Raw genomic sequence first — 13,075 nt, forward strand, 5'->3', positions numbered from 1 at the left:
TGCATTGAGCTAAAACAGCACTTGGGCAGCCATGTTCCGGCTTCAGCCAGGACTGGGATGGAGGGACCAGTAGGTGCTACAGCTGTGCTGAGTTCTGTATGATAAAGAAATGCATAATGCAGCATGTTCATCAAAGTATCAGATGCTTTGAGTCAGTCATGCTCTCTTCTTCTCTCACTTCGTCATCAAGTGAATCAAAACACCAAAACAAAGGTTAAGATCACACAAGTATAGATGATGAGGATTTTCCAGGTAGGAACTCATATTTTTGTATTTTCAGAGCTTCCAGTAGGACATGGAGCTCAGGGTTTAGCATCCTAAAAATAAACTAAAGCAGAGCAAGGAAAATAATTTAAAAGAAGGAACAAACAAACATCAAAAGCTATCATGTTTGGGTTAAACCTCCGGGCTTAAAGCTCAGGGGATTTTCTCCATATGCAGATGTAAATGTGTACAGAAATAGCACACACCCGTGCCTCTCTACACCCCACTAAGGGCTTTCTCTCTGCAGCTCCTGCTACCATCTAACCCAGCTTCGGACACACTTTGCACAGAGGGCAGAATTTCACCGGAGCCTAAAAACGACAGAAGGCATCTCCAACATGGCCTTCAAACTCACTGAATGTTTTAACTCGGGCCTTCGATGAAACCTTTCTACAGCCTCAGAAGCAGAGGACCGGGGAAAATAATCTGTTTTCCAATTACTGATGACAGAAAGCAAACAGCACATAAAAGCAGAAAAGAAAGAGAATAGGACAGGAGGATGAATCTCATGCATGCTGACATGTGGTTGCACAGTTCTGTAGCTACACGAACATCTGAGGACTAAAAGTTGACCATAAAATTCCCTTTTGTTCTAGGCGAAGGGTGGTGAGAAAAGTCATCACAGCTTTGCCTCCAGAAGAAGTCCTGCTGGCCACAGGCTCCGATGGAAGCTTCTCCTCAGAATACGGAACGGGATCAAGAAACCGTGGAAAGCTACAAAAGCATTTTCTTGTTAGCCTTTGCTAAAGTTGTTGCCTTCACATGGTTTCTCTTCTGGTGTCCTGCAGGCGAGGGCCTCTGCTGCTGGAGATGCTGAAAATGTTTCAGCAAATAAAATAATCTTTGTCTTGCCATCAGCTGGAGGAACTACAGGCGGTCTCAGTTGGCAGGCAGCAGAGGTTGTGATGCATCTCTCCTCCCCTAAACTAATCGGGCCGGGGTGCAGGACGGGTCAAGAACAGAGGAAAATGGGACAAAAAGATGGAGGATGTGACAGTTAAGGAAAAAAAACAAGAAAAAACATTAGTGAGTTTTATAAAGTCTACTTGTTTACTTACATCATCATCAAATCAATCTGCTGTGAAAAGGTATCCGCCACCTAACCGTCTTCAGTTTTTGTCACACAAACACATTTCAGTGTGAGCCAAGGTCGATGTAGGTGAAAAACCAACCCGAACCCCAAAGCACACCCGCAACCTGGCAAATATGGTTTCCTAGCACGCCACATGAGACCTGAGTAACAGAGGAGGGCATGGGTTTGATCTGACGTCACGGTTACCTGAGGGAGGCGGCCGCTATACAGCGGTGCACACTGTGCTGACTGTGAACTCCGTCTCGTTGGCCATGATGTCGGTGGGCTGGATGTTGCGGTCGTACATGGGGTTCTCGAATGTTGCACGTCCGTTGGTGTTCTCGTGGCCCACGTAGCCGTTGAAGGGAACTTTGGGTCTTCTTCTACAACGATTCCAGAATGAGTCGTGAGCAGGATGTATATTGGGGGGAGGGGCCAACAGATTTATTCACCGTGCAGCAGATAGAGGAGTCACAGAAGGGGTCAGTCTGTAGTGATTTCCACTGAGCATTACAGTTTCACTCTGACCTGTCTAACGTAACAAACCAGCTCCTTCTCTAGGCAGGGCACTGTCGCACATTCACACAATAATAAATAATTTCTGAGGATTTTTCACGCGAACATGTTTTTAAAGAACAATCAAGCAAAGCAAACTGAAATGTGTGCATTCGCATGACAAGATGGCGTTGATCATTAAAGTCTCACCTGTGTTTGTAGAGGTACAAAGCAAAGCCTGCAATGATCATGGCTATAAAAGGCACTAGGATGGCAGCTGCCACTGAACTGCTGTTGGAGGCAAAGTTGTAGCCTGGGTTGTCTCTGCTGGGATCTAGACTCTCTGGAAGAGACAAACACAAAGCCATTACTATGTCCCTCTAGCAGCAGGAGTCTTCTTTCTGTGGTTATAGACCATTATCTAGAAAAACTATGAAGGTGAAGAGAAGTAACCGAGAACAAGCTGAGCAGAGGAAACAGATTTTAAGCTTAGGTCCATGTATTCCTTTCCCTTTAGCCCCAGGGAAGGTCAAATTCCATTATCCCATTTATTTAATTACTGGCATGAAAGACCAGCAACGATTAACTCGATTCAGATGCGTTATCCAGTTTATAGTTTATCTGAAAGAAGCAGTGGAGCTGCGACAGCCCACCTGTTTGCCATAGAACGCCAAAAAGCACCAATAAAGGACGAGTGACAAACAAGAAGGAATTTAATTAAGCGGCTTGTGTGGTGTTTGCCAATCTACCTCCTGCTGCACACGCCAACAGATGCACAAACACGCCCAAGCATGCACGCTTATTCCACCTCTGAGCTAAGACAAAACACACTACGTCGACAAATTAAGCAGGATTATTTCCAAGGTGTCTAACCCACCTTCCAGACACACATCTGTAGTCTTGTTTGGCACACTTAAGTACACACACACACACACACACACACACACACACACACACACACACACACACACACACACTGGCAGCCGCCCCAGCCTTCTGTATTAATAGCGGGCTGTTTGCTTAATCAGTGTGCAATAACAGGGTGATGGGAGGGCGCACCTGCTGCTCCAGCACCTTTCTCATTACAGCACGTTCTTACATCCTTCTCTGCCACGCATACAAATACTTCATCTGTTAACACCTCCATGCTAAACCCTACGCTCAGCTGATCTGTCTACAACTACACCACAGCTCGTCATTATAGCACCTTATATGGTTCGACAACCCCCCAAGGTGCTTTACAATGCATCCAGTCATAGGATTGAAGATCCCCATAAGGTGCCATACAAATACAAGCCATTTACCATGTAAGCTTCAGCCATTATTTGTTCCCTGAATGATATGTATTAATCATCATCAAAAGAGCCTTTCTAAGAAGAGCACAAGTTCAAAGGTCACCAAAACCAAGAGGAGACTTCACCCACCCAGTCTCTGGAGACCAAACTGGCCAAAGCCTTTTCCTCTGACAAATCCCTGGTACACAAAGGAGTTGGATGAAGAGATGTAGGACACCTAGGGAGAGGGAGAATGGGATAAGAAGCATATTACGTGTCACATCAAGGATTACAAAGGCGTGTATCATCAAAGTGTCAGCAGTTGGTGCACGCCGAAAATGAGATATCATGTCAAAAACAGACGATGAGGGCCCTTGCAGCTGACATTTCCTGTGACATCTCTCTGCAAAGATCACAAATAAACACTCTGCTGCATGGCGCACACACACACACACACACACACACACACACACACACACACACACACACAAAAGTGGCACACAAGAGGAACACTGCAAAAGGCACTCTTAAAACACTCGTGCACATCTCATAGAACAGCACATAAGAGCACACCCTGACACCCAATCACGTGTGCTGTGACCTGCTTTTAAAATGACATCACGAGTGTGTGCTTTAGAGGCGCCTGAGGTGGGGAGTAACGCGGGAATGAGGAGTGAGGGCGTCTGTCGAGTCCTGATTACCAAGCAATGATTTAACTGACATTTTAATTAAAGAGAAAACTCTCGGTGGGCCCTCCATCTCCCTAGAGTGACAGAGTTAGGGTGTGTGTGTGTGTGTGTGTGTGTGTGTGTAGACTCTGCGTTGTGCACTCACATGCCCATCCAGGGCCCAGTTGTCGATTTTGAACTTGTTGACAAAGATCTCCACAGGACCTCTGATCTGGAGGACCTGTAGCAGCAGCTGGGCTTCCTCCCTCTTGTACGTACCTACAGGAGAAGGTGTGTGTTTAGGAACAGTTTACCACCTCCACACCGATGTCCTGCACAGATGTAAGACTTCTGATGGCTGCTGGTAGAAATGAAGCCATCAAACATGATCCTAACTCGTGCAAATCAACTTAAAGTACTTTAGTGATACACATATAACGTTTCCTGTTAGGTTGGACTATCTTTGGTCAGAGTTGTTTTCTATCAAGTGATTTTTGCTTGTTGTGTTTTCTAATGTGTTCTGCTCCTGGTGTTCTGTTTGGATTTATTCATGATTTACTTGCCTCAGCAGTGATTTCGGCTCTTTCAAGTTTAATTTTCTGTTTAGAAAAGCTGATTGACAAGCTTTAGAAGTAATTAAGGAAATTGTTGCTTAGTTAGTTTATTTTGTCAGAGGTTTGTCATGTGATAGTAAACATCATGACAATCATGCAGCTACTTAAACTCGTTGCAGCTTTGTGATGAACGCTGACAGCATCCAGGGAAAAGAGCTCTTAATGTTACAGATTTCCCTCTCTGGGATCACAGCTGGAGAGTGATTGAGTCTAAAAAAGGGCCCTGGTTCGGTAAAAACACCAGTTTTCTACCTCGGGCCGGAGCCAGATTGATTTCGTGCTCCTCCAGATAGTTTGTTTAAAACTCATCTCTGTGGGCCTCTGGTAGGAGTACGACTGTTAAACGGAGCAGCTTGGATTTTGTGTTTGTTTGTTAATGTTTAGGACACCCACCTGACAACTTGAGCTCAACTCCACTGTGATCAATGAGAGTCCCGTTAACTCGGCTGCTGAAGGGTTCGAAGGCAGTGATGCTCAGCATGGCCGGCTGCTTCTTCCCAAGGTACTCATAGGAACCTCTCCAGAGGGAGTTCTTAGCAAACACGCCACTCGGGACTGGAATACATATAAGAGTCTGTGTTTAAGGAACCGACGGACACGTCTATCACCGATGAGCAGCACACGTGCTTCCTCTTAACATCAGAGTCACAAAACAAATGGCACTACTGATATGCTGATGCAAACATGTCTAGGGCTGAAACCAATACTCGAATAACTCTGTTAAATTGATTTAAAAAAAAGTAGACTTTTGTTTTGTAAATCGACCCTTTGTTCATTCACTTGCGGGTTATTTAATCTCCATCTGGTGTAACTTTCTGGTTATTTAACAACAAGCTTGCTGGTTCTGCTACTCAAGCTCCAACTGATCAGTTATGCAACAGGACGACTGTAACAGGGATTAAGACACCCAGAGAAAACCCAGAGAAAACCCCAAAACATTTCCAAAGTGTGGGAATAATTCAAACTCAAGCCCATGGACAAGACCACTAGCTTAGTGCTAAGCTAACATCACACTAAGCTAACGTCACGCTAAACTAGTGGTCCACAACAGCACTATGTCGCCAGCACTAAGCATCCAGGTTTCAGGCATCAGCTACGTACCTAAGACAATGTGTGTGCTTTAGAGTCGAAATGAAGATAAACTGAGAATCACCAGTTTGCTAACTGAGAAGTCTTTAGCTGCTACCCCTAAAAGCCAACAAGCGTGTTTTTCCCCGTGTTTTATTGCAAGTCAGTATGAGAAAGACTAAAATGTTAGTCTGTTTTGGGGTTTATGATTTTATTGTTAGAAAAACAATCATAGTGGTTAGCTGGTAAACTAAATTCCTTTTCTCATTATTTCAGGAATCTACATCCTTTGACAGACTGGCCCGGGCAAATCCATCCTTCTCAGCTGAACATGCTGCTGAGTTAAAGACATCAAATGAAGAGGAACTGAATAAAATAAATGTTGTTATATAATGAACAAGTCGACTTGTTTTTCACAACTAGTTCTGCTCTGTTTACCTTTTTGCCGCATTTTCAAGGAAACATATAGGATTATCTGATTAATTGATTGGTTACTGAGGCAAATTAATTGATTACCAAAATAATCTATATCTGCAGCCCTAAACATGTCTGTGCAGTAGAATGGAGGAATTAGCATTGGTCTGATCATGCTGTTTAAAAAGGGGACACCAGGGACACACAGACGAGCTGCAGCACTTAACGGATAAAGAACAAAGTCACTTCTAAAACCAAAGGATAGACTGGAGTTACAACATCAATATTAAATGGGTCCTTCCTTCAAATACTGATCACGGGGGTGGGTTGCACCCAGATGGTACATCCTCCATGCTAAACGTGCATTGCGTGCAGTGCAGCTCTTTGAGTCAGATGCTTTTTTGCCACATTTATGTAAAGACAGAATTCTTTTAAATGCAGCCTTTTATGAATGTGGACGGACTGCACCAGCAGTGTTCGGCTGGCAGTGCTGGAGGAGGAGCAGGTGTCTCGTGGTTAGAGCTCCGTGAATGAGATCAACATGCTTAACTCTAAAAGGCTCCATTGGTGAGTTCAGGCCTAAGTATTTTACTATGCAAACACAAAAAGTTGTAACTCACTGTTAGAACCAACATAAATAAGGAGAACACTAATGAATCCATTTATTTTAATTTCAAAAGGAATCTGCTGTCTCACCCGGTAACTTAGATGGTGGCTCCTGCACAGTCCCCACTGGGCTCTTTCCACTTGGGCGATTATCCGCTGAAAAGCACAGAAAAAAACACACCAAACACAGAGAAGATGACTTGGAAGGTGCACAATGTCCTGTCAGTGAGTAACTCAGGGAGAGTAAGCACCAAAGGAAAAAAGACCTAATAATTATTTCAAACATGAAAGTTGTATGGATGTGGCCATCACCACCTCCTGTCTGTAACTAAAAACCCGTGGTGGCCGGAGTGACGGGCCTTGACTCGTGTCAGCCCCTTCAGGGTTCTGGCTAAATCAGAGAGACAGTTTCACAGCTTCAGTGGTGGCACTTTAATAATGCCTTACAGCTCACAGGGGCCCCCATCACTGTAGTAAACACACACCCACACACACAGAAACACCAGCAGCATGGCTTTACTCAGCCCTGCAAACAGAGACGGGTATAGCAATGATGTTTTATGAGTAAGAAAACACACATCAGATGAAGTGGTATAGATACACACAGCATATTCTTCCACAGCACTGGAGTTTATTAGCTGCCAGTCCTGTGAGCTGCCCTTCCATCACCGAGTCCACAGGCACTGTTAATGTCCACCATGTGCAAAGGCCGGTGCTCTGCTCTGCCTTCACCCCTAATGGCACGGCCTTAAAAATACCCAGCATCCATTTATTTCAGCGGCAGCCTGACCAGGCATCCATCAGCCGACTATCTGCCTCTGTTACATCTCTCTTCTTAAGCCATTAGCATTCTGCTGCCCTAGATAATTGTGTGTCGATTAGTCTGCCCCCCATATGTATTTAGGCTGATGCTTATGGGAGTCTATTAGTCTGCTAGAACTTGTTAACAATGCTCTGCCATTTGTAAGATGCACATGTGCTAAACTGATCAATAGGAAGTACTGGCCTAATCAAGTTTTGAGCCTCGCTAACGTTTGCAGGCTTTTGGACGTGTGCGTCTGTGAGTGTGTTAAGTTCCAGGCAGTGTAAGTGCATGATGGATGACGGACCATGCAGTTCTGACATGTGGTCTGAGAATAGGCAAGTGGTAACTCAGCTATTCATCAGCATCATGTGACGTTAGCGTGTCCCAGCATGCTCAGACTCTAGTGTCAGACACAAGGCCCCGTGGAGCATTTTTATGTGGCCTGCGAGAAAAATATCAAAAATATATTAAAACTGACCCGCTGGCCGATTTTACCGCAAATACTACAACTCCCATGACACTTTGCGGCATTAGCCAGAGCCAAAGCGCCCCTTCCTTTCTGTTTTTTTTCCAGCGTCTGCTGCCGGTGTCTCCAGCTCCGCTGTCTCGGGCAAACTAAACACTCCTCTCACTCAGTGCCGCGCTTACTCAGCTATTTGTCGACGTTGAAGCCCAGAAACGGAGATTTTAACCGCTCAGTAATGTGTTCACAACTGAAAGAGAAAGTTTTCCAACTAACTTCCAGACAGAGCTTATATAACTCCAGCGAGCAGTGACACGCTCAAATCAGCATGACTCTGTGGCTGCTGTAGTTTTTATTTTTCCTCCCCGACACACAACAACGTGGTCCAGCTGCTCAGATGCTCTCCATGTTCACCAGCACAAACTTATGTGAGCACCTGTTGTCATCTAATGTTGTCATTATTATGATGAAGATGAACAAACAACAGGAGTCTCCTCCTCAGCTCAGAGCCCAGCCCCATGATGCAGGTATCTGGCTGGAACAGGTGAGCATCACAGTAAATCAGTGGAACAAACTGAGCTTTAAATATGTTGGTTTTATGCTCGTTTTCTGCTCCAAAACATGAAAGTTCACAGGTGAGATGTTGCATTTTCATTTAAGATAAAATGATATTTTTATTTTGTTGTTGGCCCGTGAGAAAAGATTTAACCTACAGTAAAACAGGAAGTGGAAAGACTGCAGATAGAATAGAATAGAATAGAAAATCCCTTTATTGTTCTTCAGTGGGGAAAGCTAGATGTCACAGCAGTGATGACACTTATTACAGGAGAAAAAAAGGAGAATAAAAAATAAGAAAAATGAATAAATCCTGATTAGATTTTAAAAATGCTGAATATACCACAAGTAATGAATACCACTGATGCCTTTTATTTAAAACTGACTTGCTTGTGTGTAATTTGGTTATTCCACATTCAGTGTTAATGCAGAAATAAGTTGTTTCCAAATTAAAAGGTTCAAATTTGCATATATGTTGATAAAGAAAATTTGCAAATTTGCCGTCACTTTTTCAAAAAATATTGTTTGGACAGCGACTTTGTCCCAGATTTTCATTTCGGCCCCGTGTGAGTTTGAGTTTGACACCCCTGCTCTAGAACCCGAGCTTTCATGACTGTTACTAACAAACATTATTCAAGTTTCTAAAAGCCAGAAAATTGGAGATGAGAGATCATTTTAGTCTCTTAAAGGTGCATTATGTAAGTATTTTACAATGAAATAATCCTTAAACAGGAAAGGTCACACTGAAACTCAGCCAGTCAGGTGTTTATATTTCTCTTTTCAAAAAGGCCAAAGAGGGACATAGTCTTTGTTTACAATCAGCGAGCCGCGAGGTTGCAGAGTCTGCGCCAAGCTAACGCTGAGTGAGCAGTAGCCATGAAACACACAGAACGGGAGTGAGATGGTGACCAGTGTGGGTTAGAGCACAGGATCTCATTCTTACAGAACGCACCTTTAAAGCTGGGGTGTGTAGTACAGGTGAAACTGTACTACGCTTCCCTTTAACAGGCAATACTGCAGATTACCAGCTAACATGGTGCTAGCTTGAATGTTACCTTAACCTGTGTGCTTCAGCGCTACAGAATAGTTGCACCACAGAAATGTTCCCAGAAGCTCAGAGCTCCATCAGTCTACTGTTAAACCTTTTATGTGTCAGGTTGGGAAACCCGGAGACATAAATATTTATACCTGCACAGAGTGGTGGTTTTCCTGACCAGCTGCCATCGGACCTGCAGGTTCTGTGTTCTGATCCTCCAGCCAGGTAGAAGCCAGGCTGACATGTATAGATCAGTGTGTAGCCAAGAGACGGCAGCTCAATGGCCCTTACGTCGGACTGGCCCGGCAGCTCAGGCTGGCTGCAGTGGTGGGCTAGCGAGGAGGGTGAGAAAGGTAGGTGTCAGCTTTGAACGGTGTGGCAACTGTAATACCTGTTTATGTGCCTCTTACCAATGCACTCAGGCTGAAATCCACTCCAGGTCAGGTTGGGCAGACATGTGCGAGAGATGGAGCCCTGCAGCAGGTAGCCTTTCCTGCAGCTGAAGAACATGGTGCTGCTGATCTGTAACAGAATATTAGGATCAGGACAGCAAGCTGGACATAAAGACTTGAGTTGGCCCATTCCATGGTTTTGGAGGAGTTCTTCTCAAATATCTAGATATTAGCAAATGAGCCAAGTTCATCACTGGTCTTAAGGAAGAGCAGTGGAATGACTGGCCTCCGTAAACCATCGACACTGCAGCGATCATCGATTCCACTCTGGCAAAAATGCCAGAAGTGAATGTTGCCACACGAAGCTGAAGGGAAAAATGCCCTTTTGAGATTTAATTGGATGTCTGTTCTATATATGAACTCAACTGAAACAATGTTTCCACACCTGATAGCCTTGGCTGTTGTTCTGGTTTCCAAACAGGGGAGTGCCAGGATCTCCACAGGTTGTGTGACTGGGATCTGAAACAACAACAATCCCGGTAACTCCTCGTCTATTCGGTCCAGTTTGACAGAAATGAAGGAGCAAAAGTCTTTTTCAGTGCGTAACACTCAGAAATAATTCCTATTGGTTCTACCCAAATGTGGAGATTTAGACAAGGAGCTGTGGTGACAGCTGTGTTATTGTCCATGAGGATGACTTTATGCTGGATTAAACCGTGCCCACCTTTCTATAGTAGCTGCGTGCTTTTAGTATTAATAACTTTTCAATATATTTACACATTAACTGGCTGTTAGAAGGAGCCATTGACAATGATTTGGATGCAAATAACCAATTCTATCAAATAAATATTTGAAGAAAAGACATAAAACTAAACAAGCACCTTAATCTACTCTATTTCTACTCAGAAACACCTAAAAGACATCTAACAGTTGAGCAGTCCTTCTGTAAACAACCTTCCCCATCTTTCCTCCATCTGGGATTCTTTCATTTCATTTAGAGCGGGGGTGAGATATTCCAGGCCTGGAGGGCCGGTATCCGGCACATTTTGGTTTAAACTGCTCCAACACACCTGATATCAATCAGCAGAGCCGGATGAGCTGCCACACAGGTGATTCAACCACTAATCGAGCATGTTGGAGCAGAAGAACCTCCAAAACCTGTTGAATACTGGCCCTCCAGGACCAGGATTGGGCACCCCTGAATTAGACGGTGAAACTCTGGGTTTAGAAACGCCTGACAGATCTACGTCACACTGTCACTTAACATTCAAGGACTCACCCATCAGGAATCACGATGGGGAAGGCTGTTGTTGGTTTAGCATCCAGGAAACAGCAGAGAACATCTCAGCTAGTAGAAGCTAACTGTTAGCAATAGCAACTCCAACACACAGCGGAACTCCTCCAGGATTGAGTTATTTGTGGAGATAAAACATTGACGTATGTTGCAGAGCAAACAGAGTCGGTGGTGGAGATGTGTTGCTGTTAGCCAATCAGAGGAGAGATGTCCACATATTAGGAAGCAAGACTGGAAATCCAGTTGTGTTCAACTCCCCTCTGCTCTGGCCCATTCTAGTTCCTGAAACCAGAGCGCCAGTTTTCTTTTGATTTTTTTAACAGCGATCGACTCACCATGCATTCATTCCTACTAGAGACCACTGCGGAAGTATTAAAATACACATGAAGGACCTCTTCAAGACATTTAACGTTAAATGGGTCCAGTTTCATAAAACTTTTCCCACAATGGAAATCAGATTGTTTTAAACAAAGTGACTAATAAATGTTCCCAATAGAATAATCATCACAGAGATGCTTTGTACATATTTTGTTGCACTAAACCAACCCTGAGGCTTAAAGACTGCGTCTAGTTTATCTGGGATGTGTATTTCTACCCAAAACCTCTGAAATAATATCTGTTTTTAGCTAAAAAAGTGCTTTTGGGATTTTTAAGACAGTCCAGCAACTGATCTACCAGTCACTGGACAACCTGCTCTACCTCCTGAGCTAGAAAGTCCTAGAGTTTCACTGTCTATTTTCTATCAGAAGTTAATGCAGGAGGTAGGTGTTCAGCTGCGTCAAACACTCGATTCTAATCAGAAATAATCATTAAAACATGGTTTCTCAGTGAAGCTGACCTTAAGTATTTGTGTGATTTTAATAATAACTGCTATAAACTGTACTGAGTACATTCTGGTATAACCAGTTTCCATCCCAACATTTAGGACAGTGTGAACTGAAGTTACAATAAAACATGGAATTAGCTTTGGGCTGACCTATGCAGGAGGGCTGGGTGCCGCTCCAGGTGCCGTCGTACTGGCAGTATCTCCTGGCTGAGCCGACCAAGACGAGAGGTGGGTGGCAGGAGAAGGAGACAGAGGACAGATAAGTGAAGCCACGGTCCTCCCTCCTTCCCTGAGCTGGAATTCCAGGATCTCCACAGAACACAGCTATAAAGAGGGTGGATATGGTATGTGTTATGTATGTCGTATGGGGTGAAACTGGATCAGGATGTGAGGTAACTGATCGGGATCACTAACGGAAGCACTGTGGTTTCTCTCCACTCCAGTTGCCGTTGCCCTGACATGTTAACACGGTGGGAAGAGACAGCTGGTAGCCCTGGTTGCAGGAGTAGCTGATGCTGGAGCCCCACGTGAAGTCTGTCCCAATGACTTGTCCGTTTGGGATGGGAGGTGGTAGCCCACAGACAATTGCTAAAGGGGGGCAAAGATGCATATTTGTTTTGTTTTAAAGTTTGTTCCATAATGTAAAAATGACCAACAAATTACTGGTCTGTCCCCTCATCTCTGCAACTGTCAGACCAGTGAGCGGGTTGGTACCTCTACAGAGCGGCTTCGTCCCATTCCAGGTTCGATCCTTGGTGCAGACGAGGGACGAGGCCCTGTCTGCGTCCATCGTGTAGCCAGCAGAACACTGGAAACTGACCGTGTGGTTGTAAGTGAAATCATTCCCAAACCTCACCCCGTTAGCCGGAACTCCAGGATCTCCACAGTTGATGACTGGATAAAACACAGAGAGCATTTTCAGATCCAAGAAATGTGATGAATAATTAGCATTGCCCTGGGGTGGGCTTGTAACCAGTCACGAAACAGATCAGCATTAACCGACTCTTTGATGTTGCTGCTTTTGGTTCGCATTACAAAATAACAAATGCTGCAAAACTGTCTTCTGCATAATTTATTTTATTTAAAGCCTTCTTAAAATATTACTGAACATGGAAACAACCTGTTGGTGTCACATGCTGCTTGTAACAAAAACAGAAAAACTTGACATGAACAATTGTTTCCAATCCCTCCACAAAGCTCTAACAACACAGCACATTTCTCCCTTCTGC

General features: G+C 44.2%; 1 protein-coding gene across 1 annotated transcript in view; it reads right to left on the bottom strand.

Moving 5' to 3' along the window:
- Nucleotides 1–1,052: 1,052 nt before the first annotated feature.
- The window catches only part of csmd2 (CUB and Sushi multiple domains 2), a 338,433-nt gene continuing 326,410 nt past the window's right edge, over nt 1,053–13,075 (bottom strand). Inside the window, exons 60-72 of the mRNA XM_070541492.1 lie at nt 12,561–12,740; nt 12,261–12,434; nt 11,997–12,170; nt 10,172–10,245; nt 9,745–9,856; nt 9,487–9,666; nt 6,566–6,631; nt 4,781–4,942; nt 3,940–4,052; nt 3,256–3,343; nt 2,042–2,174; nt 1,544–1,719; nt 1,053–1,190 (exon numbers count right to left, since the gene is read on the bottom strand). Of these exons, the coding sequence (XP_070397593.1) occupies nt 1,560–1,719; nt 2,042–2,174; nt 3,256–3,343; nt 3,940–4,052; nt 4,781–4,942; nt 6,566–6,631; nt 9,487–9,666; nt 9,745–9,856; nt 10,172–10,245; nt 11,997–12,170; nt 12,261–12,434; nt 12,561–12,740 (1,616 nt within the window). The 3' untranslated portion in view covers nt 1,053–1,190; nt 1,544–1,559. The remainder of the gene's footprint in view (nt 1,191–1,543; nt 1,720–2,041; nt 2,175–3,255; nt 3,344–3,939; nt 4,053–4,780; nt 4,943–6,565; nt 6,632–9,486; nt 9,667–9,744; nt 9,857–10,171; nt 10,246–11,996; nt 12,171–12,260; nt 12,435–12,560; nt 12,741–13,075) is intronic.

The sequence above is a fragment of the Nothobranchius furzeri genome, chromosome 11, assembly GCF_043380555.1.
Source record: "Nothobranchius furzeri strain GRZ-AD chromosome 11, NfurGRZ-RIMD1, whole genome shotgun sequence".
Classification (NCBI taxonomy): Eukaryota; Metazoa; Chordata; class Actinopteri; order Cyprinodontiformes; family Nothobranchiidae; genus Nothobranchius; species Nothobranchius furzeri.